Consider the following 27004-nt stretch of genomic DNA (forward strand, 5'->3'; position numbering starts at 1 on the left):
AGGGTGCCATATGAACCAAATTACCCTTGACAAGTATCTTCAAACATTTGTAATGTGATCTCATGTGAATTTAGACCACATTTGGACAAAGTATTGGCAAGAGCAATTTTTTTAGGTGCTCAGAAGAGAAGGAAAGAAAATCAAATTCCCTTAATATTATGTACTATTTAACAAAGAATTTCCAACATGGAAATGAAAAGTGTAGACGTAAAAGCATGTAATGAACAGCAGCAAAGAGGAATACAAGGCAGCCAAAGAAAAGTTCACTAACTGGAAAAAACAAACAAACAAACAAACAAAAAAACATTAATTTTAGTATTAGAGCAAAATGTCATAGCATTTTAAGAACCTTTTGAAGTGTGTCTATCTTTCTTAGTACTTCAAAGCCAAAGTTTGAAAACATCTGTGGACCAACTAATGATCTGTAATGACAGATTGATAAACTTAATTTCACAATGAAGTAGTTAACTTACACAACAACAATTTGATGGAATGAAAATTATTCATTTGTTTTCTTAAAAGTGCTTTGTAGAAAGTGATTAACAGAAAACAACAAAACAGTCTGGGTTATTTTTAATGTGAAGACCTTTCAAGTTACATATGTGAGGGATATTTAACCAATAAACCACTTGAAACATTTAAATTTTTCAGTGTCCAAACATGAAATTATTTTTAAAATTCAATTTGAAAATCAATCTAAGAGGCCTGTTTATCATGCTGTCTTGCTGACACTGAGGAAAGTGTACCACAGAGAGAGCTTACATTTCCCACTCTTCCTTCCAATCAATATCTGAGGCAAAGTTTCATCTCTAGGGCCCCTAATGGCAGGAATTCCTGGAGCCAGCAAATGGGTGATGTGAAACCTACGATTAGATGATGAGGCCATTAAAGACACCAGATCCTAATGCAGCATTCCTCTTTATTTCTCTGAACTGCAGTGATAGCCAGGGCTAAGAAAGAAGGCGTTCTAAACTATGCCTTGCCACAAGAGCTGCTAAATATTTGGATTCTTATCACCCTAAAATATCCATTTCCTCTGAATTCAGGACCTCTACACTGAGTATGACTTTCACAGGCTCTGAGATGAGCTCCTCCCAGAGCTGGTGTTCTCTATGGTTTCTTCTCAACTGTATTCCTGGCTTCCCATGAACACACTCCTGAAGAAGTAAACGTGAACGTGGAAATCTGTAGGTAAGCTTTTACTGTTTGCTCTGTGATATATAAAGTCCCAAGTCACATTAGGCTTATCTGGCTTGGTGGTGGCGTTAGGTGGACCTCAGGCTGGTTATGGTCAAATGTGTTCACACTTCTACTGAGGAGACCAAGGATAAGTCTGTACGTAAGTTTTTGCTGTTTAGTCTGGGATGTTTGAAGACCCTTGAAGTCAGCTTATCTGGCTTGGTGGTGGTGTTAAGAAGACTATAGGTCAGTTATGGTCAAATGTGTTTACCCTTCTACTGAAGAGATCAGGGATAAATATACTAACTACTTATTACAAACATGTATCTACTTCCTCTTATGTAATATTTCATATTCATATGGTAACAGGGAGACTCTGAAGTGCCATGAAAGGAAAGACCAATAAATTTCTATTTTAGTTATCCAAAAGGTTAATACATATGATTCTTCTCAAGCTTTTGTTAGATCAAGTTTTTGTGTGTGTGTGTGTTTGTATGATTAAAAAATAAAAACAATATCCAACCACTTACTTTTAATACTTGTTAATAAAGATAATGACCACTCAGTGGACTTTCAGATTTATTAATACATCCAAATTCTATATAAAATTGGAAGAGCTCCTGTCAAAGATGACTCACCAATGGCTGGACTCTATGAGTTTAGTACTGACAAAAAAGGAACTTTAATGGACCTCAAGGCAAACTATCTTCTGCATTCTCCACATTGAGAGATAAAATTTAAATTATGATTAATATACATGCATCAGAATTTCTAGTGCAGGTGTATGTGAACAAGTGAATGAAAGTTACCTGAGAGCAAAGCAGCATGACGAGCTCCACCACGGATGTGCTGGACTTCATACATACAAGGCCTGTACAAGGAAAGGTCAAAGCAAATGATCAAAGCAAAGGTCACCACACGACAGGCACAGAATTACTTGATTTTAAATTATAAAACATTTCTGTGAAACAAGACTTCAGAAATTAAGTGAATGGAATTATTCATCCATATACTCTTCTACATCAACTTAAAATATTTAAATGTTCTAAATGATATGAAAGTTGCTAAATATTGATTCATGTTCCAGTTCTTATTATGTCATGGTATTTTAAAATGTGTATGTAAGGTAAGGGATGAAATTGAGCTAGTTAGAATTGCTTTAATCCAAAGGCACTGTTGTGTATTTCCTTGAGCAGAGAACACCTATGGAAGAACTGCTGGCGTTTTCTACTTGGAGAACCAAAATTAAACAAGGTACACACAGTTCATTCACTACAACTTATTAAATGGTCCTAACTCACAGACCCAGGATCACAAAGAATGAAAAAAATGAGCAAAATGAGTGTGTGATCACAAGGATCAGTGACTCAGTGTCTGATGGGGTCTGTGTTAAGTACCTTAGGTCACCATATCATGCAAGTCACATTATGTGCTAATGACATTCCTAGTCTTCAGGTGAAAAAAAAAATCTGTAAACGGCTTGGATATTAATTATTCAACTCTCCTAAATAAAGGATGATTTGTGAAATGTTATATGTAATAACAAAGTAGATCATAATTGCAAATTTCTAAAAGTACAATAATAGGGATTATAAATTAGACTTAATCATAATCTCTGTATGAGCATATTAATTACAGTGGCTACTACCTTATTAAAATAATAATTTCTGATGAGCATATTAGTTATAATGGCTGCTACTTAAAAATAAATGTCCAAGTCATGGACCTGTTTTTTAACAGAAAAAGAGCTTAATGAATAGATTTTGAAAATTTTTATTAAGTACAAATGCAATCAAAAAGGCATCTTTTAAATAAATTTTATTATGAATATGTAAGCACAGATGTAACACCTGTGAGAGTCAAAGGACAGCTGTGTGGGTTCTGAGGCTGGAACTCAGGTCTCCAGGCCTGTGGTGCAAAGGTACTTACCTCCTGAGCCCACCTGCTGATCTAGTGAATAATCTTATAGAGAGAGATGCTTTGATCTTATGTTGAAATGTTAACAAATGCAAAGTTGAAGCAACAGTGTTATTTTTTTGTTTTCAACTAGCAGTCTCAAGTGCCTTGTTGACACTAGCATGTGCATTTTTTGCAGGGAGTTGATAAAAAATCCTTTTGTGCTCATTTTGCTAAAGACTTTCTTTACCCATGTCATACATACATACAGACAGAACAAGCTGTAAAAAGTCACTGGTACTCCATATTATCAGATCCTGGGCAGCTAGTTAGCTAATGAAATAAAGAGACCAATTGCAAAAGCTTGTTTAAGAGATGTGGTGTGATTGGTCAGAAATCCTCATGCTAGGAAGCTACAGAGTCAGAAAGATCAATGGAACATTTACTGCTTGTTGGCTGATCAAGCACTTGGATTCTAACAAAGAAAACATTAAGGAAATGGCCATAGGTTCATAATTAAGATGGGGGCATATTAGCACAGTTAATACTACTCTGCTGTAAGAACTTTCCATCTTTATTCTGTCTTGATTTTGAATACATTATACTAAGTAAAACCTTATAATAAAAATGGAAGTACTAATTTTTAAACAACTCTTATGCAGCAGTCACATTCATAACTCCTAGAAATATCAATACGTCATGAGAAAAAGATAAAAGCTTACATTATTAATGTATTTTTTTCCAAAGGAATGTGGACAAATTGACAGAATAGCAAGATGGTATTTGCAAATGTATCCCTTCTCATGTCTGTAAAAGAACAGGAACTCAGGTCCACAGAACCTCACTTTTTACCAGTACTAATTAGTTCTGGTCAGAGTCAATTGTTCTCAAAGAACAAACCTTCAGTAAGTAAAAACAGACCTGACACTGATGATGAGAGTATAAGCTAAGAAAATTCTGGAAATGGACTAGAATCATGGCTTGCTGTGAATTATTCCTAAGGGTTAGAAGGAGTACAAACAAGACAAACAGGTGACAGCAGTGTGATGCCTGTGATAATGAGATGCACACACAGAATACAATAGCATTTTATTCTTAACAACATCACCATATTTGCAATTTAAAAATCAATAAACTTTAGCTTGGAAATTCAATCATAAGCTCAAGTAAGTAAAAATAATCTGGTGATGCTATGAACTACTCAATGGCAAATGGTGTCCTCATGCAGGTCGTAGACACTGAATTCATCTAATTTGTATTTGACAAGAAATCTGTGACTGAGTCAATGCATCTGATAACATCTCTAAGAATAAAGTGTGAGTACTTTACAGTGATAAATAATAATTTACTAATGACAGCTCAGCAAGCATTCCAGGCTTTAATTAAAATACCTTATAATATTAACCTTTTGAACCAGTTATCATTATAGCATTTGACAGACTAATAAAATGAAAATATTTGGAGATGAGACCAACGTGTTTTACCTAGGAAGTGGCAGAACTGGGGCCTGAAATAACATAATTTAACTAGAATGATTATTTTATGTTTTCTACATAATAATCCAGCATCTATATGATGGCAATAGGATAATGAAGGTCTTGATGGTTAAGTGTAACCAGAGTGACTTGGACAGCTTCCTTGGTTAAGGTAGCATGTTTCATTCAGATGGGAATGGGAAGCAATGCATTATGCAACAAGGATAGCATGATCAAGGAACAAAGAGAAACATCTTAACAGAGATTTGTACCTTGGGGATGGATGAGGATGCTGAAAAGCAAAACTGGGGATCTAGGTTAAAATTCAGACAAAGACTGGAAGAATGAAAATTATAAATGGTTTGGGTAGTCAAGATGAAGAGCTATGAGCAGGTTATTAAGTTTAATAGACAATAAGCAAAGGGATTCATCTTGGAAGCAACATCACATCCTCTTTCAAGAAGGGCATTATTTTGAAACAGGAGACTTTGACAGACAATCTATGACAAAGAATTTCATCAAGTATTTAGAAATCACCATTAGTTGACAGGAAAAAAGCTTAGTAAGATAGTGGAGGGGCCAAAGTAAGAAAATTAAAAGAACAAGAGTCCAATTCATGTAGAAAGCATATACTGAGCATTGTGTTCAATATCCTGGAGAGCTTCATTTTAATAAAAGTGAGGAGTGTAGTGCAGGAGGGTACAGTAAGTCAGCAAGGTCAGCAGCCTTGTGTGGGAACATCTGAAGGATGCCATTTGTCTGCTTAGTGTTGACCATACGTTGGGGGGAGGGTGGAACAAATGTCTGAAATATGAAAAACAAAAACAGCAACTACCACCAAACCACAATAATGAACTAGAATGTAATATTGTAGAGCTGTGGTCTTCAGTCTTCCTGATAATGTGACCCTTTAATTCAGTTCCTCATGTTGAGGTGAGCCCAAACATACATAGAATTATTTTTTTTTGTTGCTACATCACAACTGTGATTTTGCTATTGTTAATTGTTATGAATCATAACATAAACATCTAGATGCAGGATATCTGACATGTGACCCCTAAAGACAGGTTGAGAACCATCATTGTAGAGTAAGAAGAGTAGAAAAAAGTACCCACTGTGCTTCTTGTGCCTTAGTACCTTTGTAGTTCTCATGCCGTAACATGAGTACCACCAGAGAGTGACTTCCAGATCATGCAAAGGCACCATATCTTTCTGGTACAACAATCATTTCCTGCATTTTTCACTACATTTTTACTTTTGTTTTTAAAAGATACTATTTATTTCTTCTAACACTGGCAGAGTTCTCTCTGTAAAATTTACTTTCAGTTTAAAAAATCATCAGAGTGTAATGTGGATTCCTAAATTTAAAAACATGAAAATAAGAATCCAAGAACAATATTACAACATTACTAGAAAAACCAATGATGAATTAGAATTCCATTATTACTATGAATAATGCTAACATGTGTGGACATAGTACGAGCTAACACTTCACTAGAAATCTTTTTTTCTGACAATTTGATAGCATCAAATGTAATATGACTTAAAGACTGTATAACAATATTAAATACATATAAAACGCAAACTGATTCTATTTTACATTAAAATAATAAATTTTATTTGAAAACAAAGCCCATCCAAATACTGTAGACCTGGTGAGAGCTGATTTGTATAGTGAACTAACAATTCAGTTACCACAAAATGGCAGCCTGGGTGTATTAAGACTGCGGATCAGTATCCTTCTCTGTAGAGGCCTGGGTGGTAAATGTCGACAGATTTTTTAAAACTGCAGGGGATATAATTTGATATACACTTATGATATCTTAAAATTCCAAAATCTACTGAAAATGAAAAAAATGCTTTTAAGTTTATAAAAAACTGGGTTAATGTCAAATTTCCATCTGAATAGTAACATGCTATTTACAATCATCATTACCCTTAGTGTGCATATTCACATCACAGAAGGCATGCCAATTTGAATACCTAAAGTGCTTCACCATCTATCTCAGCCTTTGTGAAGAGGCTATCAAGTAACTTATATGTAACTATTAGCTTTCTAATTTGTCTGAACTATAAAATGTTTCCAGCTTTAAAATCCTGAATAAGGGATTTCAAATATTGATTTAAAATGTTTCTCATGTCACTTAGCCTCTTAATATCCATAGGTAGTGGTACTCATTTAAATGAAATATATTAAAAAAATAAGGAATTAAATATTAATAAAATAAATATAGTGAAAATTCTATTCGGTCAAAGGAAGTTAAAGCCCATTTACTTACTGAGTGAGAACCAACCTGAACATCTAAAATGCCTGTGTTGGCCAAAAACAAAGGTTCCTGAACTAATAGTGACATAGCACCCACATAATCATTTTGACTGATTTACTGACATAATCTTTCTAATTTCTGTTCATATGCCCTAGAAATCTAATTCAGACTCATGTGTGTGAATGCGTGCACGCATGTGTGTATATGTGTGTGTTGCCTGGTTTAAAGGTCATCAAACTCAAAGATTAGTGTTCTATAAAATGATAACCCATCTATGGTAACAACTCATCCTTCCCCAAGTTGACTACAGATTTGTGCTATCTTATTAAAAATGTAATATTTTGAAAACATTTTGGTAATTTTTGATGGTCAGTGCCATTTTTCATGAGTTTTACACTTCTGTTCACTGACTTGATTTAGTTACACATTTTAAAAATAGGTTGTAATAATTACTCTATATTAACATATACGGGAAGGCAATATTCTCAGTTAAATTATTTACTTCTGAATCTACAACTAAGCAAATGTTAATGATTTTACATTGAGGAAGGGCCTGTGACATATGGAAGCCAACATAGTCTTTGGATTGAAGAAGCTGTCAGATCAATTACAAAGAAAAGGCATACACATATATGCTGAAAGTATCTACTGTACACTAAAAACAGAGTTACAGCTAAACACTAACATTTCTATTCTATTCTAAGGTTTCTGTAAGAAACTATTATCCCTAAGATTAGATTCAAATTTCTTCTTCTTTTTTTTTTTAATTTTACATGTCGATCCCAGTTCCCTCTCCCTCCCACTCTTCCCCCTCACATGAACCCTAACCACCCTCCCCTCCAATCCCTCCACCCCAATTCCTCATGTATGCTATGCTAACCAAGTGGGGTCATGTAATTTGAAGTAGCAACTAGGACTTCTCTCCTGTAGGTTAAGGCAGTTATCCCACCATGGGGGATGTGTCCACAAGGTCCTTTTGTGCTCCAGGAATACATCCTGGCTCCACTGTCAGAGGTCCCTTAGACTGCTCAGTCCTTCTAGCTGAGACCCATATTCAGGGGGTCTGAGTCAGTCCCATACTGGATTCCCAGCTATCAGTCTGGGGGCCCGTTAGCTCCTCCTTGTTCAGGTCAGCTATCTCTATGTGTTTCTGCAATCTGGTCTTGTCCTCTCTCTCTGCATCTGGATTCTAGTTCAGCTCAGTGTTTAGTTGTGGGTGTTTGCTTCTGTTTCCAACAGGTACTAGATGAGGGCTCCATAATGGTGAATAAATTAGTTATTGATCTCACTATCCGGGAAGGGCATTTATGGTAGCCTTTCCACTGTTGCTCAAATTGTTAGTTGGAGTCAATCTTGTAGGTATCTAGATTCAGTTTTCTCTTCAGACCAATAATGGCTCCCTCTTTTATGTTCTCTCTCTCTCTCTCTCTCTCTCTCTCTCTCTCTCTCTCTCTCTCCTGTCTTCTATTCCTACCCTGACTCAATCTCAATCTTCCTAGTCGCACGTGCTTTCCTCTCCTCCACTTCTCTTTTTCCTAGTTCTCTCTCCATTCACTGCCCCCCCCACTTCCCATGTGCTCTGGGGGACTTGTCCCTTCCCCTTTTGTGAGGGAGCTTATATGAATCTCTTAGAATATATCTTGTATCCTAGTTCAAACTTTTTTTTTTTTTTTTTTTTAAGCAATGGTGAATGACTGGAATGTCTTGCCCTATTCTTGACCTTTTGATCTAGTTAAACTGCAATGAGGGAGGCTGAAATAAGGGACATAACAGACATGTTCATTGTTAAAATCATCTGGCCTTTATAGTGCTCTCTGGGTTAAATTTGATTATAATGCTGATTGTTAGCTCTATGTTAGTCCCTGTGAAATATCTCTCTCTTCTCCCTGAGCAACTTCAGATTCTAAAATCCTCAATTCAATGCAAACACTGCTAACTATATCTGTTTCAAGTTCAGTATTGTACATAAAAGACTAAGCCAAATAATTATAAAAATTTATCCATGTATTTTACCTATATATGTCATTAAGTGAAACACCAATAATCAAAAGAGAAATGCACCAATCATGTGATATCACATAAATATCTTAATAAGTACATAAACAGTTTAAATAAAGTTATACAATAATATTTATATTAAAGTAATACATATTTTAAATGATGGAATTCTCTTAGCTATAGCATATAAAAATTAATAATATAAAGTTTTATTTCCAAATTACTTATATTCTAGTTCTCATTAATTTTAAAACTCAAATAAATATATCAAGTTCTGAAATATAAGTAAGTTTAAAGTTGCTCTAACAGTCATGATGAACCCTCAGGGTCTCTATATTTGTATAACAATTTTTTCAAATACAATAATAAACCATGATGAATATAAATGCCGGGTATCACTTTCTTTTTCATCATAGTTTTCATAAAGTTAATGAGATAATTACTAAAAGGAAACTACTTGATAATTGTTGTGATGAAAGCATAAAAGGAAAATGCTTTCAAGTTAAGGCAACAACTCAATAGAAGAGGCTAGCCAGGTGACCTCATTAATTCTCAAGAGTTTTTCTCAGCCTTATCCAAAAATTTCAGATTTGAATTGTGGATGCAATCTGAGAAAATAAACTAGACCTTTAAGAATTGTGTGCTCAGAGCAGTAAGTTCTCAGACTTGAGCCAGACTGCGCTTCTTTCACAAATCTAACATTAAAGCAAAACACTAAATGTGAGCATTGAATCTGCTTTTATTCAATATTAGCAATGAAATATGGCCTTGCAAATTAAGTTATATAACAGTATAAATATTCTTTTTTCTTTTTTATATATTTATTATTTCTTCTTATTTTACATATTGATCCCAGTTCCTCTCCCTCCTTCCCATTCCCCCCCCCCCAAGCCTCTTCCTATCCCCTCCACTACACATGTAGGGTGATGCCTTCTAGGAGAGATCATCATAATCTGTCAAGTCATTTGGAGTAGGGATTATGCCCTCCCTCCTGCCTCTAGGCTAAGGGAGTATCCCTCCATGGGGGATGTGCTTGCAAAGTTCTTTCCTGCACCAGGGATACATCCTGGTTCCACTGTCAGAGGTCCCTTAGACTGCCCAGGCCTTCTAACTGAAACCCACGTTCAGGGGGTCTGAGTCAGTCTAATGCTAGTTTTCCAGCTATCAGTCTGGGGGGAGGGGTGGATCCCACTATAAATATCCCTAAAAGTCACAGAAATTATATTAAATTCATATTCTATTCAAAGGAACAACTTACTGGCATGATATGCCACAAAGTGTGTAAACAAAGTAACAGTCATATTGTTATTAATTTAATTATGAATTAAAATTATTTTGTATAATTGTGGGCCTGAGAGATGGATCAGCAGGAAAAGGCAGAAACATGATGACCTGAGCTTTATCCTTGGAACCCAAATAAAAGTAGAAGAGAAGAACTAACTTCATAAAGGTATCATCAGACCTCTACATGTACTCCACAGCATTCACACACCCACACATCATCACATATATACAATAACAATGAGTAAAATTATAAAAATTAACTTGTCTAACCACAATATCCTACATCCAATGCAAATCTAATTATGATTCAAGTAAGATTTTAGAGTCAAATTATATTATCTACCAGTAGTCCAAGAATCATTCACAGAAGTTTGTATACAATTATCTATGCAGACATGAAATATAGTATTAGAACACATCAACTAAAAGTAAACAGTATTTCTATTCTTTCTAATTTATCTCAGAACAAGAGATATTTCTCTTTTGAAACTATGAAGTACACCTATCAGAAAGGTAGAATCTGTGGTTTTCAAGAACTAAAGACAGTTGGTAATTTTAATAATATCTAAAACAATATTATTAAACAGTTATCATGTGTCAGGTTACAAATGAAACAAGAAAGTACTACTTCCTAGAGAAACCTCAATTCTAGTGGAAGACCCAGACAAACACACTAACTACTTTTCAGTGAGGGCAGTAAGGTTTACTTCTGCAGAATTTTAGGACAGTGATCTAGATAAATAATGTTTTAATTAATTCCTTCATAGGAAAACAACAACAACAACAACAACAACAAAACCAGTGGCACTAACAGGAATCAAGGAATCAACAGGAAATATGAAACTTGAGCTAGTGGGTTGTCATTAATTTGTAGAGAGTGTGATAAGGGGATTATTCTAAGACCAGCAACCAAAAATGTTTTGATTAAATAGGATGTTTATATAATAAAAGTATTTTCTGAGAGTGTACCTAGCCTCAAGCATTTTCTCCATTACAAAACAAGTATGTAAAAAGACAAAACATCATTGTTTGAAATAACTTTCCAGCCAGGCACTGGTGGCACATGCCTTTAATATCTGCACTCAGGAGGTAGAGGCAGGTGGATTGATCTCTGTGAGTTCAAGGCCAGCCTGGTCTACAGAGTGAGTTTCAGGACAGGCTCTAAAGCAATACAGAGAAACCCTGTGTCGAAAAACCAAAGGAACAAAACAAAACATTCCAATTAGATGCTTTGCTGTTCTGCTGTTTAAATTCATCTGTAAGCTTTTAAATAAATAGTCCCAAAGTTAAAATAATTACATGTATAATAGGAAAAAAAATCTTTGCTTGGACTTTGTAGGATTAGAACAGCCACATGAAGTAGAGAAAAGATGATGATGGCACACACATGCACCATGAATCACAAGCTCTGCTTCCACATGGAGAAGGGCAGGAACAATCTAACAGCTAAGCCAGCACCAAATATAAACTGGAGATTTTAAGAATCCATTCTCCTACCTCCTGAGTGATTCATTTAATACATAATTGTGAATTACATTAGTCTAATAGCAAGCAAAACTAGATTGAGAGAACCAACTCTACAGGAGTTGATGATGTGCATACAGCAGACAATGAGAACAGGAGAACTTAGAGCAGCCTCAGGGAACATCCCATAGCTTTAACACAGCAACTAACCTGAAAAATCAGTATAATACAACAAAAAGATCCTTGATGATCAAGTTTTTACTACGCATGGAAAAAATAGCACAATCATGGTTTGTATTATCTTGTTAAAAAAAAAAAAAATCAAAGATGCAATCATGACCTTATAATCTTCAGTCCAAATAGGAAGCTTATACGGCACAACAATGTCTGAGGGCACAAGTGAAACAGTTCATCTACAGGAAAGTATCAGAACAGCATCTGGTATAGCAAATGGTTACAGGGTACCAGAGACACTCTGCAAACGTGAAGGTTTCTGGAGCGTGGATTTCTGCAGAGGAAGAAACAAAAAGCTAGAGTGGGGATGGCTGAAATAATGGGAGGATTCTTCTTTCCAATTTAGAAATAACGAAAGTTCCCATTCCTAAAACTCTGCCATTAGGAACTCAGAGATAGAAGAAAGAACAAGGTATTCATATAGACTGTAATTTGTAAAAAAAAAACAAAAAAAAAAACAAAACAAAACAACAACAACAAAACAAAACAAAAAAACTCAAAGCACTGAGTTCTGAACACCAGGTATTATCAATATATATGCAAAATATTGGAAGAATTCTGGCAACTTTCAATAAAAATCATAACACATGTTATTTGTATGGCATTTCAAATATTTTTAAATATATATTTCCTTAGTCCATAATCTACAAGTTTTGAAAGCTATTGCAAAACTACTGAAATATATCTAGCTAGCATTTTGGTTCACAGTCTACTGGTCAAGTAGACAATCTTTTTTGATAAACAGGACTTAACTATATACACAAACAAATTTTCAAAACAAAACCTGTTCTAAGTAAATTAAAAATTGGAAAATATGTTTATATATTAAAATTGTCACCTTTCCATGTACATTGTGGACAGTATAAACATAAAGGGGCAAATGTTCATTTCTTGTCTAATGTTTGTCAGGCATCTTTAGTGAGAATTAGTTCATTATGTCTTGTTTTTCTTGTTATCAAGTCTCCCTAATCTGTGGCAACCTCGCCTAATTAAGAAGTATCTATTTGTGTAAAACTGTATTTTGACACTGAGAAAGACTGACAGGAGACTAATAACGGGCAAATCTGACTTGCCCTCATCCTGACCTCAAAGCCTAAAACTAGAGAGAAAGGGAGGAATATCTGAGAGCCCAGGAAAAGTCTACATGGCATGTCTGTACAGAGTTGTTATTTAAAATGCAATCTGGGTAGATGTCACTCACATTCAGAAAGTTGCTGGTAAATAGTAGTCAGTTTTTACATTTTCTTTGAGTCCTTTTACTATTAGAGCTTGCCCCAAGCTCCAAGAACTGGACAATATTATTGGCATTATTAAAATTTAAACTTGGATCTGGTTTACTAATGCCAAATAGTTCATGTTAGTTGGTACTTCTTTTGAGAATTGTCTGGCCATTTGTATAAGTACCATGCTGTTTGTATTAATGAAAATTTGTATTCCTTCTGCCTTGACATTTGTAAGAACACAGGAGTGTATTCATCTGGACCTACAGTGTATTTTACTGGGGAAATTTCTACTACTTCTTCACTCTCCTTGCTTGTTATAGATGGAGCTGTTTTAATGATCTCATTAATTTAATTTTATTAAGTATATGCATCTAAAATTCATTCATTTATCTTACCCTCTGCAATTTAATGGAATATAGCATTTCAAGGTAGGTCCTAATAATTGTCTGAGTTTCACTAGAATCTATCATAATAGTTCCCTTTTCACCTTAGATTTAATTAGTGTGAGTCTTTTCTCTCTTTATAGTAGTCATTTTACATAAGAATTTGCTGATTTCTTTTTTCTTAGAGGAACTCTATTTTGGAGAAAGACTTAAGAGTCTTGTACTTTTATTAATGTAATTATTTTAATAATATTTTTTATTTAAATTTGAAACAAGCTTGTTTAACATGTCAATCCCAGTCCCCTCTCAAACCCCCATCCCATCACCTTTCTGCTCCCCAGGGAGGGTAAGGCCTTCCATGGGGATCTTCAAAGTCTGTCATATCATTTAGAGCAGGGCTTAGGCCCTCCTCCATGAGTCTAGGTTGAAAGAGTATCCCTCTATGTGGAATGGGCTCCCAAAGTCCATTCATATACTAGGAATATAACTGATCCACTTCTAGAGGTCCCATAGAGTGCCCAGTCCTCCTCACTAACACCCACATTCAGGGAGCCTGGATTGATCCTATGCTGGTTTCCCAACTATCAGTCTGGGGTGCATTAACTCCCCCTTGTTCAGGCCAGCTGTTTCTGTGGATTTCTCTAGCCTGTTTTTGACCCCTCTGCTCATCACTCTGCCCCTTCTGCAACTGGATTCATGGAGTTGTACTCAGTATTTAGCTGTGGGTGTCTGCTTCTGCTTCCATCAGGTATTGAATGAAGGCTCTAATTCTTTTTTTTTTTTTTAAAGCATTTAAAAGGAGCTTTTATTTATTTTGTAGTATGTGCATTACAGGAAACAAAACACAAGACGTCCCCCCTCCCAAAAAAGTCTCCCAGTCACAAGCAGCTCAGCTTGATGAGTGAAGGCTCTAATTCTTAATTTTAGAGAATTTTATAGATAAGTACTATATCATTTTCACTATGTATTCCCTTAACGTACTTCCAAGCCTCCCTGTGTCCCTTCAATCTTTCAAATTATTGGCCTCTTCTTCAATTATTATTGTTTTTACAACACACACACACACACACACACACACACACACACACACATACACACCCCTATACAACCTGTGGAGTTCCTTTAGGATATCTCAAATGTGTATGTGTTTAGAGTTGATCACTTGAGATTGAATAACCTATCAGGAAGCTCTTTCTGGAGAAGACTAGAATTCCTTTTTCAGTAGCAATTAACTGTTGCTCACTCTTCATCTAGAAGTGCAGTCCTGTGAGATTTTTCCCATCTGCATTGATATGTCAACACATTGATGTTCTTATTATGCATGTACTACTTAAGTAATGGTATTTTTTGAGTTTTCATGTGTTAAGATTTCCTAACATATATAGAGAACACTCTCTCCTAGCAGATGTCTTGATCTTCTGGCTCTTTCCATCACTTCTTTTGTGATATTCTCACTTTTAGCTATAGAGTGTACATTATAGAGGAATCTATTGGGTTTGAGTATCCACAGTCTGTAGCTCTTTGCATTCTGAACACTTTGAATTTATGTAATAATCTTTATCTGCTGCAAAAAGAAAGCTCCTTTGATGAGTGGTGAGAGTTACACTTATCTGTGGATATAAGGATAAGTATTTAGTTGGGAATTACACTGGTTTAGAGAGCAGTCGTAGGTTCTCCACTAGCATCAATTACCTCATCAGTCTTAAGTAGTTAGCTAGGTTTATATTTACAGTTGAGCGTTTTCTCTGACTGATCAGGCCTTGAGTCCAATTAGACAGTTGTTGATTACTTCCAAGATATGGTACTAACACAAAAATGGACATTTAGATCAATGGAACAAAACAGAAAACCCAAGCATGAATTCACATAGATGCAGCCATCTGATTCTGACACAGATGCTAAAATCACACCTTGGAAGAAGGACAGCATTTTATTCAAATATGTCTGGGAAAAGAATAACCAAATGTAGAAAAATCTACTAGATCATATCTTCAATTCTGCACAAAAACTAACTCCAAATTAATCACAGACCCGAAGTGCTAAAACTGCTAGAAGAAATACTGGCAATACCCTAAAAGATACAAATAAAACTTTGTTAAACTAAAAACCTTCTGGACAGTAGAGGAAAAATGAACTGGACAAAGAAGAAATCAACAGAGTAAGAGATAATCTTTGCCAGGGATGTATCAGATAGAGGATTAATATCCAGAACATACAAAGAACTAATAAAATAAAATAAAATAAAAGCAACAAAAAACTCAATTAAAAAATTGGCTATGGATCTGAAGAAAGTGTCTTCAAAAGAAGATATAAAAATGGCTAAGAAATAAACATATTTAAAAGTATTAAAAATTCTTAGCAAATAGAGAAACACAAAATAAAACTAGTTGAGATTTTATACCCAAGTCAGAATGGCTAACAAGAAGAAATCAATGATAACTTTTGTTGGGATTGTAAATGGTAAAGCCATTATGAAAATCTGTGAGGAGAATTCTTAAAAGCAAGCTAAAAGTAGATCTACCATATGACTCACCTATACTATCCTTGGATTATGTCCAAAGGACTTGACATTCCATTCCACCAATACTTACTCAGTCATGTTCATTGTTGCTTTATTCACCGTAGCTAGGAAATGGAAACAACTTAAATGTCCTTCAAGTAAAGAATGGATAATGAAAATGTGGCACATACACACAATGGAATTCGACTCAGATGTACAGAATATGTTTTCATGATTAGTTTTACTCTTACCCCAATGTCAGGACCTTCTGCCTTGATCTTAATTATTGCTTTTTGTCTACTAATTTGGGGTTTGGATTGGTTTTGTTTTTCCAAGAGTCTAAAGTATATTATTAAGTTGTTTACTTGAGATCTCATGCAGACACTCACAGCAATATAATTTTATTTTATGTCTGCTTTCACTGTATCCTATTGGAGTTGGCTTGCTATATTTTTCTTTTCATTTAATTCCTGGATTTTTATTACCTATTGACTTCTTCAAGTGACCCACTCATCATAAAATAGTGTATTGTTTAACCTCCATGAGTTTATGTTATTTTCTATAATTTCTCTTAATATTTGTTTCCAGTTGTATTCTACTGTGATCAGACAGAAGAAATGACTTCAATTTTCCTGTTTGCTAAGCTTTACTTAGTGTTTTATAATCTACTTTGGAAAAATCTCTGTAGGCTGCTGAGATAAATGTGTATTCTTCAGTGTGTGGATGGCTATTTTACTGTTAAGCTTATTTGATTTATGATGACATGTAATTCATATGTTTCTCTGACATTTATAAGATGGACTGAGATGTAAATTTGAGAGTGAAGTGCAGAAATCACCCATTATGATTGTATCAGGGTCCATCTGTATCTTTACAGCTAGTTTTATTTGTTGTATAAAATGGGGTCCACACATTTGGTATTTGTATGTTTAGAATCATAATGTCCTTCCTCTTCATTGTCTTCATGCATTATTTCCTTAATCATTATGGAATGAACTAAAAAAAAAAAAAATCCCAAACAAGCCCAAAACTCCTCTAACCATTTTCAGTCTGAAGCTATTCTGTCAGATACAAAACAGTGAGAACCACTTGTTCCATAGGTACATTTTATTTGATACCTTTTCCCATTCTTTCACCGCTGAGAAACATCTGTCTTTTTCACTTTTGTACAGTAAGGTGCAATTCTTGGCAGCAACAAAGAGAAATGCCCTAATTTCCAATCTGCTAGTTTGTATCTTTTAAATTTGGGAATTGAGTTCATTCATATTCACAGTTATCACTGATTGGTACTAATTCCTGGCATTTTCTTGATTTTTTTTTTAGTTTCAGTTTATCCTACTAAGTTTTTGCTTATTATTATTATAGTAATTTATTCTCCCAGTAACCTCATGGATGTATTTGTCTTTATTATCAGTCTGATGGATTTCTATCAGTATATTTTATAGAGATGGCTTAGCAATAGATTCCTTTAGCTTGTTTTTACTATGGAAAAGTTTTCTTTTTTTCTCTATTGATTATGATGGGTAACATTGCTGGTACAATAGTCTGGGCTGTTATTCTTTCAGAATTTGAAATATGTAATTTCAAGCCTTTCTGGCTTTTGAATTTCTTGGGAAATCTGCCTATTCTGATACACCTGCCTTTATATATGGCTTGGTATTTCTCTTCTTCTGTTGACAATATATTTTCTTTGTTCTGTTTATTGTAATATGATGGGGGTGCTAATTTTGGAGCTGTCTAATATTCTAAATGCCTCCTGTTACATGCAAAAGCAATCATTGTCAAAGGGTAGTAGCTAAATGAAAGAGGTCAATCAATTACAATTTAATAATCCCAGAAATGCCAACTATTTTATTAAGTGAAGTATAACTGACAGTAGTCTGTATACTAAAATATTAATTATTTTGGGTGTGAATATAAAGGGAACACTCATGGTGAGGCTAGTGATTATTATCAGAAAAAGAAATGGAAAAAAAAGAGATTGAAACACAGAAAAGTGGGAATAGTAATCAACAGGAGTGCTCCTACACACCCCACACCCATTCAGTTACACACTCATTCAGTTACCTTCCAGGCAGCCAAATAAACTCCAGGCCAAGGCAGCCCCAACCCCCTCCTCCAGTGGGAATAGTTGAAACAAAGGAGATTGGGGTGAGGCAGTCTTCAGAAAAGGTTGACTGCAAAGGGAGAAGAAGGACTTCTACATGAATCAAATGAAGTGTGCCATTCCTGCTTATGAGAGCTTGGAGGTACAGGGATCTGTAATAAAAAATATGATCATTCTATATTTTTTGGGAGAGGAAAATGAAAAACAAAAAGTGGGAAAAGGAGACAGAGACACGGAGATAGAAAGTATAGGGTACAGAGTCTGAAAACTTTACAACCTATTTGTCACCAGACTTTCAGAATTATGTTGACTTTCGGCCTTCCCTTTGGAGCTCTGGTTACAGATATGATCTGCTGTGGATGCTCATTCACAAGTGGAATCTCAGATACTAGCCATACCTCTAAAATGTCCTTCTGGCTTCTGGCTGCTAGTGCTGGCCCAACTATTGTGCAATCTTCTCTTGTCTGATTAGCAGCATGCAACAAGTGTTCAAGTACCCATGCAGATTCTGAGCTCGATCCATGTCTCCCTCCCTGTATACAGATTGAGAGGACCTTTCCCGGAGACTGGAAGAATGGTGCTGAAGCTGAATGAGTGTTCATTTTCCATGTCCTGGCTGAGTTTGCTTCATTGCAAACCCACCAGCAAGCTCAACAGAGGTCTTTCTGAAATGGAGGGTAATAGTTGTTCAGGCTAAGTTTGCTATTTTTCCAGTTATGCCTGATGAGTTGATGAGCGTGGTAAATCTCACTTTGTGTGGCTAGTTTGTTACAAGATGGCTACCTTAAACTTAGATTCATATCCAAAAGTCTGGGTGTACTACTGGTATCTGGGCCATTGGGTCTCTATGGCTCTAGGTCTCAAGCAGAGTCTTATTTTGCTAGATTTTTACAGCCACATACACCAAAATGCACATGACCACTTCATTAAGAGATTTTAGCTGGACATTGGTGGCACACACCTTTAATCCCAGCACTTGGGAGGCAGAGGCAGATGGATCTCTATGTGTTCAAGGCTAGTCTGATCTGAAGAGTGGGTTTCTGGTCAACCAGGACTATACAGAGAGACTGTCTCAAAAACCCAAAGACATTTTACATGCTCACACATTTCATTCTTGTGAATGTTCTGGCCTTTTCAAGATTAAAGCTGTATTTCATTTACATTTAATACACTGCTGTTTTCATTTTACAAGATTTAAGCTTTATAAAATTTGTTTCATTGTGCTTTACCACGTTGCCCAAGCCTCTCACCCTTTTGGAATGCACTTAGTTCTATAAATTCCCTTTTAAACCTGCTCTTTGCAGTACCTAGTAATATTGCATACACTGCAGTCTCCATTTCCTGTCTTCTCAAGCAATGTTAAAATTTCCTCTGAAATGTTGTTCACTGATGTGTTGTCAGGAGCATGTTGATGAGTTTCAGTGTTTGTGAAATTCCTTTTAGTTTGTTTTAGACACTGAAGTAATAAGTGCTCATTTTTTGAAACTTTTTATTTTATATTAAGACTTGTTTTCTGTCTAAAATGTTAACTAGCCTACAGTATGTTCTGTGGGCTGAGGAGAACAGCAAAAACAACATATATTCTGCAACTATTACATGAATGTGTTATTGCTCTCCCCCTTGTCAACCTGTGTATGTGTTTGTGTGTCTGGGAACACATGCGCACATGTGCACAACAAGGAGAGAGAGAGAGAGAGAGAGAGAGAGAGAGAGAGAGAGAGAGAGAGAGAGAGAGAGAGAGAGCTATGTGATACCTATTTGGTCCAAAGTATAGCAATACACAAATGTCTATCTGAATACACGATGTGTCAGTTAAAGCAGTGTGTCACAGTCCTTTACTATTATTGACTAGTGAATTCAACTGAATTTTACAACTGATTCTTCTATTTCTACATAAAAACCTGAGATTTTCATGAATACAGCAATGAATTGTGGGCAAATTTGGAAAGTACTGATGCTATAAAAATAGTAAAGCTTTCATTCATTTTGAGTCTTACTTAGATTTTCATTTCTACCCACAATGATTTTTGGTTTTCTTTATTCAAGATTCTCTTTTTATAATGTGAAATTTAACATGTATATTAATGTTTGTCATGCCATCACAATCAGGGCACAGAATAGTGTCCCCTGCTTAAGAAATCTCACATAGTGAGGTCTTTTACTCATTGATAGCCCCTAGGAATTACTAATCTATTTTCTATCACTGAGCTTGTTTTTTTGAGAATATAAAATATGTAAATAAACAGAACTGCTTTTTGTGATTAAGTCCCTTTAAACCTAAATAGGGTTAAAGGACAAAACTGCAGCCCACAGGATAGGGAAAGGTCTTCACCAACCCCACATTTACCAGAGGGCTGATATCCAAAATATACAAAGAACTCAAGAAGATAGTCACCAGAAAGACAATAATCCAATTAAAAAGTGGGGTACAGAACTAAATAGAGAATTCTCAATGGCAGAAAGACACTTTAAAAAGTGTTCAACATCCTTAGCCATCAGGGAAATGCAAATCAAAATAATTCTGAGATACCATATTATACCTATCAGAATGGCTAAAAATGAAAAACACCAATGACAGTTTATGCTGGAGAGGATGTGGAGAAAGGGGAACACTCCTCTATTGCTGGCAGGAGTGCAAACTTGTACAGTCACTTTGGAAATCAGTATGGTAGTTTCTCAGGAAAATGGGAAAAAGTCTACCTCATGACCCAGCAATTCCACTCTTAGGCATATACCCAAAGGATGCACATTCATACAATAATGATGTCTATTCAACTATGTTCATGGCAGCATTATTTGTAATAGAACCTGGAAGCAACCTAGAAGCCCCTCAACTGAAGAATGGATAAAGAAAATGTGATACTTTTACTCAGGCAGGGCAATGAGATCTTGAATTTCATAGGCAAGTGGATGGAACTAGAAGAAACCATCCCAAGTGAGGTAACCCAATCGTAGAAAGACAGGCATGGTATGAACTCACTCATATATGGATATAAGATATAGACCAAAGTACTAACAGCCTACAATCCAGACCTCCAGAGAAGCTAGGAACCAAGGAGGACCCTAAGCATGGTCCCCTGGGGAAGAGGAGAGTGGTAAGAGCTACTAAGCAAACTAGGAACACTGGGGGCAGGGGAGAGAGAAGTAGGAGAAAGGGAGAAGAGGAGAAGGGGAGAAGAGGAGGGGTTCGGAGAACATGAGGGGTTAGGAAGATTGAGTCAGGGATGAATAGAGAAGAGCAAGAAAAGGCAAACCTTAACAGAGGGAGCAATTATAGGTTTAAAGAGATATGGCACTAGGGAAATGTCCAGAGATCCACAAGGATGACCTCAATTAAGAATCTAAGCAACAGTGGAGAGGGTAACTTAAATGCCTTTCCCAATAATAAGATTGATGACTACCTTAAATGTCATCCTAGAGCCTTCATCGAGTTGATGGAAGAAGAAGCAGATACCCATAGATAAGCACTGAGCCAAACTCCTGGAATCCAGTTGTAGGGAGGGAAGAGTGATGAAGAAAAGGGTCAAGATCATGCTGGGGAAACCCAAAGACATCTGACCTGAGTAAGTGGGAGCTCATGGACCCATCCAAGTCTGACAGCTGGAGAACCAGCATAGGACCAAATAAGGTCCCCTGAAAGTGGTTGTCAGTTAGGAGGCCTGGGCAGCCTATGGAGCCTGCAGCAGTGGAAACAGTATTTATCCCTAGTGCACTAATGGACTTCGGGAGCACACTCTCCATGGAGAACTACTCTCTCAACTTAGATACATGGGGGAGGTACTAGGCTCCACCCCAAGTGATGTAACAGACTTTGGTGATCCCCCATGGAAGGCTCACCCTCCCAGGGGAGTAGATGGGGGATGAAATGGGATTGTTGGTGATGGGCACAGGATGATGGGAGAGAGAGGGAACTTGGATTGATATGTAAAATAAGATTGTTTCTAATTTAAATAAAATTTATATTAAGAAGAAAGGTGGTCTCTTTTTTTTTCTGGCTATTATCACCAACACAACTGCTCCGAACATTCACTTACATGACTTTGCATGAGAAGAAATTTTCATTTCCCTTGGGAAAATACCTAAGAATGAGATTACTGGTTTATACAGCAAATGTCTGTTTAACTCAGAGAACCTAAATCCCCCTGGGGATCATTTTGCATCCTCAAAGCCACATTGAGAGCCATAGATGAAGCTGTCAGTGACACCTTACTTTCCCCCATATTTGCTATAGCCCATACTTTATTTTAACAACTTCCATGTATCTGTAGTGATTGAGTGCTGTTACACATGACTATTTGCTAATGATGCCAACATTTCCAGGGGCTTCTGGGCCTCCAACATCATCAGCCAAATGTTGTCTTCAAGTCACTTTTAGATGAGTTGGTGCCCACTTTTCATCAGTAAGGTTTTTTGTTTGATTATTTTGTGTGTGTGTGTGTGTGTGTATTTTTACATTATAAACTGGCAGATGACTCAGGTTTTTTTTTTTAATTAAAATTAAGAACACTCTTATTTTACATATCAATCACATTTCTCTTTCCCTACTGTCCTCCCTCTCCCACCACCCTTGACCCATACCATATCCCATCCACTTCTCAGAGAGAAGGAAGCCTCCCATGGGGAAGCATAAAACTCTGTTACATCATTTGGGGCAGAACCAAGGCCCTTTCCTGAGTATCTAGGCTGAGAAAGTACTTATCCATAGTGAATGGGCTCCAAAAAGTCAGTTCATACACTAGGGATAAATATTGGTTGCACTGCCAGAGGCCACACAGCCTGCCCAAGCACCCCAACAGATACCCACATTCAGCGGGTCTAGTTCAGTCTTATGCAGGTCCCCCAGCTGTCATTCTGGAGACTATGAGCTCCTACATGCTCAGGTCTCTGTGTGTTTCTCCAACATGGTTTTGAACTCTTTGTTCATCACTCCCCCCTCTGCTTCCATAAGCTACTGGATGAAGGTTCTACGATGGCATTTAAGGTACCTTTACACTACTGTTTAGATTCTTAGTTGGGGTCATTCTTATGGGATCTCTGGGCATTTCCCTAGTTCCAGATTTCTCTTTAAACCTATAATGGCTCTTTCTATCAAGGTACCTCTTTCCTTACTCCTCTTCTCTGTCCTTCTTCTAACTCCACCTCCTGATTCCTCATGTTCTCCTCCCACCTCCCCTTCTTCCTTTTCTCTCTCCTCACTCCCTCTCCCTCCCCACATACTCCCAATTTACTCAGGAGATCTGGTTAGTTTCTTCTTGGGGAAAGGCTTCATGTATGTCTCTCTTAGGGTCTTCCTAGCTTCTCTGGGGTTGTACATTGTAGGCTGGTTATCATTTACTCTATATCTAATAACCATTTCATTTACTCTATGTCTAATGAGAGAGTACATACCATGTTTGTCTTTCTGTGTCTGGGTTACCTCACTCAGGATAGTTTCTAGTTCCATCCATTTGCCTGCGAATTTCAAGATGTCATTTTTTTTTTTTTTTTTTTTTTTTTTTTTTTTTACTGCTGAATAGTACTCCACTGTGAATACACACATTTTATTTATGTATTCTTCAGTTAAGGGGCATCTATGTTGCTTCCAAGTTGTGGCTATTACAAATAATGCCACTATGAACATAGTTGAACAGATGTCATTGTGGTATGAGTGTGTGTTCTTTGGGTATACATCCAAGAGTGCTACTGCTGAGTCTTGAAGTAGATCAATTCCAAATTTTCTGAGAAACTGCCATATTGATTTCCAAAGTTACTGTACACATTTGCACTCCCACCAGCAATGGAGGAGTGTTCCCCTTAATCCATATACTCCCGGCATATGCTTTCATTAGTGTTTTCGATTTTAGCCATTATGACAGGTGTAATATGGTATGTCAGAGTCATTTTGATTTGCATTTCCCTGATGGCTAAGGATGTTAAGCACTTTTTTAAAAATGATACACACATATTTATAAGGGGGGCACTTATATAGATAAGAATAAATAACCACTGTGCTGTGTTCTTCCTACTACAGAAGATGCAGACTTTGCCCTTCCAATGCTCTCTTCAACCCAACTGAGCTGAGCCAGACCCTCTTCTACCTTACAATTGCTCACATCTGCACCTGACACCATGCCCAAAGGGTGTGGCCACCACTATAAGTTCACTAGCAAGGCAAGATACTATTACAGTTAATATGTTGAACACATTCTTAACTGCCTTTTGGCCATCTGATAGTCCTCTGTTAAGAATTCTCTATTTAGATCTGTACCCGATTTTGTAAACTGTATTATTTTGTTTTGGTGACTTCTTGAGTTCTTGTATTTTTTGGAGATCAAACCCTCTGTCGTATAACTTTCCCAATCTGTGGACTGCCATCTTGTCTTTTTGACTGTGTCCTTTGCTTTACTAAAGCTTCTCAGCTTCAGGAGGACCCATTTATTAATTGTCAATCTCATTGTCTGTGCTACTGATGTTATGTTTAGAAAGTAGTCTCTTGTGCCAATGTGTTCAAGGGTACTTCCCACTTTCTCTTCTAAGAAGTTCAGTGTGGCTGGATTTATGTTGAGGTCTTTGATCCATTTACACATAAGTTTTGTACGTGGGGATAGATATGGATCTAACTGCAATCTTCTACATGTAAGCATCCACTTATGCTAGCACCATTTGTGGAAGATGTTTTCATTTTTTCTGTTGTATAATTTCAGCATTTTTGTCAAAAATTAGGTGTTCATAGATGTATGGATTAGTACTAGGGTCTTCAATTTGATTCTACTGTTCAACCTGTTTTCGTGCCAATGCCAAGCTGTTTTCATTACTACAGCTCTATAAGAGAGCTTGAAGTCAGGGATGGTGATGCCCCAGCTAATACTTTATTTTACAGGATTGTTTTGGCTATCTTGTTTTTTTCCCACATAAAGTTGAGTATTGTTCTTTCAGTAACACTGAAGAATTGTGCTGGAAGTTTGATGGGGATGGTATTGAATCCATAGACTGCTTTTGGTAAGATTGCCATTTTTACTTGTTGATCTATGTATCCAAGAGTATGGAAGATCTTTCTGCTTTCTGGTATCTTCTTTAATTTCTTTCCTTATAAGACTTCAAGTTCTTGTCATACAGCATACAGGTCTTTCACTTGTTTGGTTAAAGTTATCCCAAGATACTTTATTTTGTTTGCAGAGATTGTGAGGGGTTGTGTTTCTCTGATTTCTTTCTCAGCCCACTTACCTATATATAGGAGGGCTACTGATTTTTTTTTTCTAAGTTAATCTTGTATCCTACCACATTACTGAGAGTGTTTATCAGCTGAAGAGTTCCCTGGTAGAATTTTTTGGGTGACTTATGTAAACTATCATATTATCTGCACATAATGCATGCTTGACTTCTTCCTTTCCAATTTGTATCCCCTTGATCTCCTTTTGTTGCCTTATTGCTCTAGCTAGAACTTCAAGTAAAATATTGGAGAGATATGGAGAGAGTGGACAGCCTTCTCTTTTGCTGATTTTGCAGGAATGGTATTTAGTCTCTCTCCATTTAGTTTTATGTTGGTTGTTGGCTTGCTGTATATTCCCTTTATCATGTTTAGGTATATTCCTTTTATCCCTGATCTTTTCAAGACCTTTATAATGAAGGGGTGTTGGATGTTGTTGATGGCTTTTCAGTATCTAAAGAGATGATCATGTGATTTGTTTGTTGTTATTTTTTTCAGTTTGTTTTGTTGGATTACATTGACAGATTTTCATATGCATCTTTGGGATGAAGCCTTTCTGACATGGGCAGTTTAACATTGGCTAAAATAACTAGTTTCCTTTCCAGAAAGATGATCTACTTTTAAATGTTACTGAAAGATTATCTGATAACTTACACCACAGAGGATATCAAAAATACTTCATTGTGAGATGACGGTAGAGTTCAGTGGTAGACTGGGTATTTGATGTATTCCAGGCCTCCAACAATTCACAGCTCCAGTAAGATAATTTTTAATAGCATGATTTAATTCACCTTTATCAGAATAGGTTAACATTAAGTAAATAATGGTCTAACCATTGTGTGGCTAAAGAAACTGATTTTTGCTAGGTATCCTAAAGATCCCCTTGTTGTTTGTTATATTAATTAAAACTCTCTCCCCCTATAAACCACTATCCGTTTATGATAATCATCTTCCTTCTCTTTACAGCTTCACAACCTAAATTATAGTATATATATAGCTTAGCTTTACTAATTAATTTTGACATATCTTTTAATCTCAAACTATAGACTCCACTTCTTCCACCCCCAACATGTGGTTTTTGGAAAAAGAAATTGAGTCATTTAGACCACAGAAATTCTAGCAGCATAAATTTGATGACTGAACTTCCATGGTATAATTCAATACTTAGGTTATGCAGGCATTCACATTATTTACTCACTCAGTTATGTAAAGTTCAAGATAGTATTTTGCCTATCTGACTGTAAACTTGCTCCTCTTTCTTTGTGAAGTTGAAATTCTTACTTAGATCTACTATTTGAGAATGTCTAATACTATTTGAAGACCTCACCACTCCATCATTTAAGAGATGATGTATTTTTTTTTCAAGAAAAAGATAATAACCGCACCTGATGCAAACTTCTGCCACTGAAGATGGACAGTTTTTCTCTGTCAGTTTTCAGACTTAGGACTTAGTTATACTCTCTCTTACAACTTTCTCTAAACACTTCTATATATGAATTTAAGATACTTTTAGTTTAAGATTTCTCAAATCAGTGTTTTCTGGATATTACTGCAAATACTTCAGTGAGAAAAAAATAGGAAGACTTATTTCCTATTTTTTTGCATGTTAACTATTTGTAGTTGTAAAGACAAAGCCCATTTTATACTTTCTCCTGAAGGAAAAACATGGTGTTAAAAAGTATCATGACAATCTGCTTCTCCCTCACTTGTCAATTACTCTACATTTATTGTATGTACAAAGTGTTTTCTCTAAATTTCCTAAGTATCCTATAAATATGCATCAATATTTGTTATTGAAGTTAATTTTC

General features: G+C 36.1%; 1 protein-coding gene across 5 annotated transcripts in view; it reads right to left on the minus strand.

The window, feature by feature from the left end:
- Window positions 1-27004, minus strand: part of Nbea (neurobeachin) — a 511635-nt gene that overhangs the window by 266563 nt on the left and 218068 nt on the right. For all 5 annotated transcript variants that reach the window (XM_051176972.1, XM_051176974.1, XM_051176973.1 and 2 more), the window contains exon 34: window positions 1989-2050. In XM_051176972.1, the coding sequence (XP_051032929.1) occupies window positions 1989-2050 (62 nt within the window). The remainder of the gene's footprint in view (window positions 1-1988; window positions 2051-27004) is intronic.

The sequence above is a fragment of the Phodopus roborovskii genome, unplaced genomic scaffold, assembly GCF_943737965.1.
Source record: "Phodopus roborovskii unplaced genomic scaffold, PHOROB, whole genome shotgun sequence".
In the NCBI taxonomy this organism is placed as follows: Eukaryota; Metazoa; Chordata; class Mammalia; order Rodentia; family Cricetidae; genus Phodopus; species Phodopus roborovskii.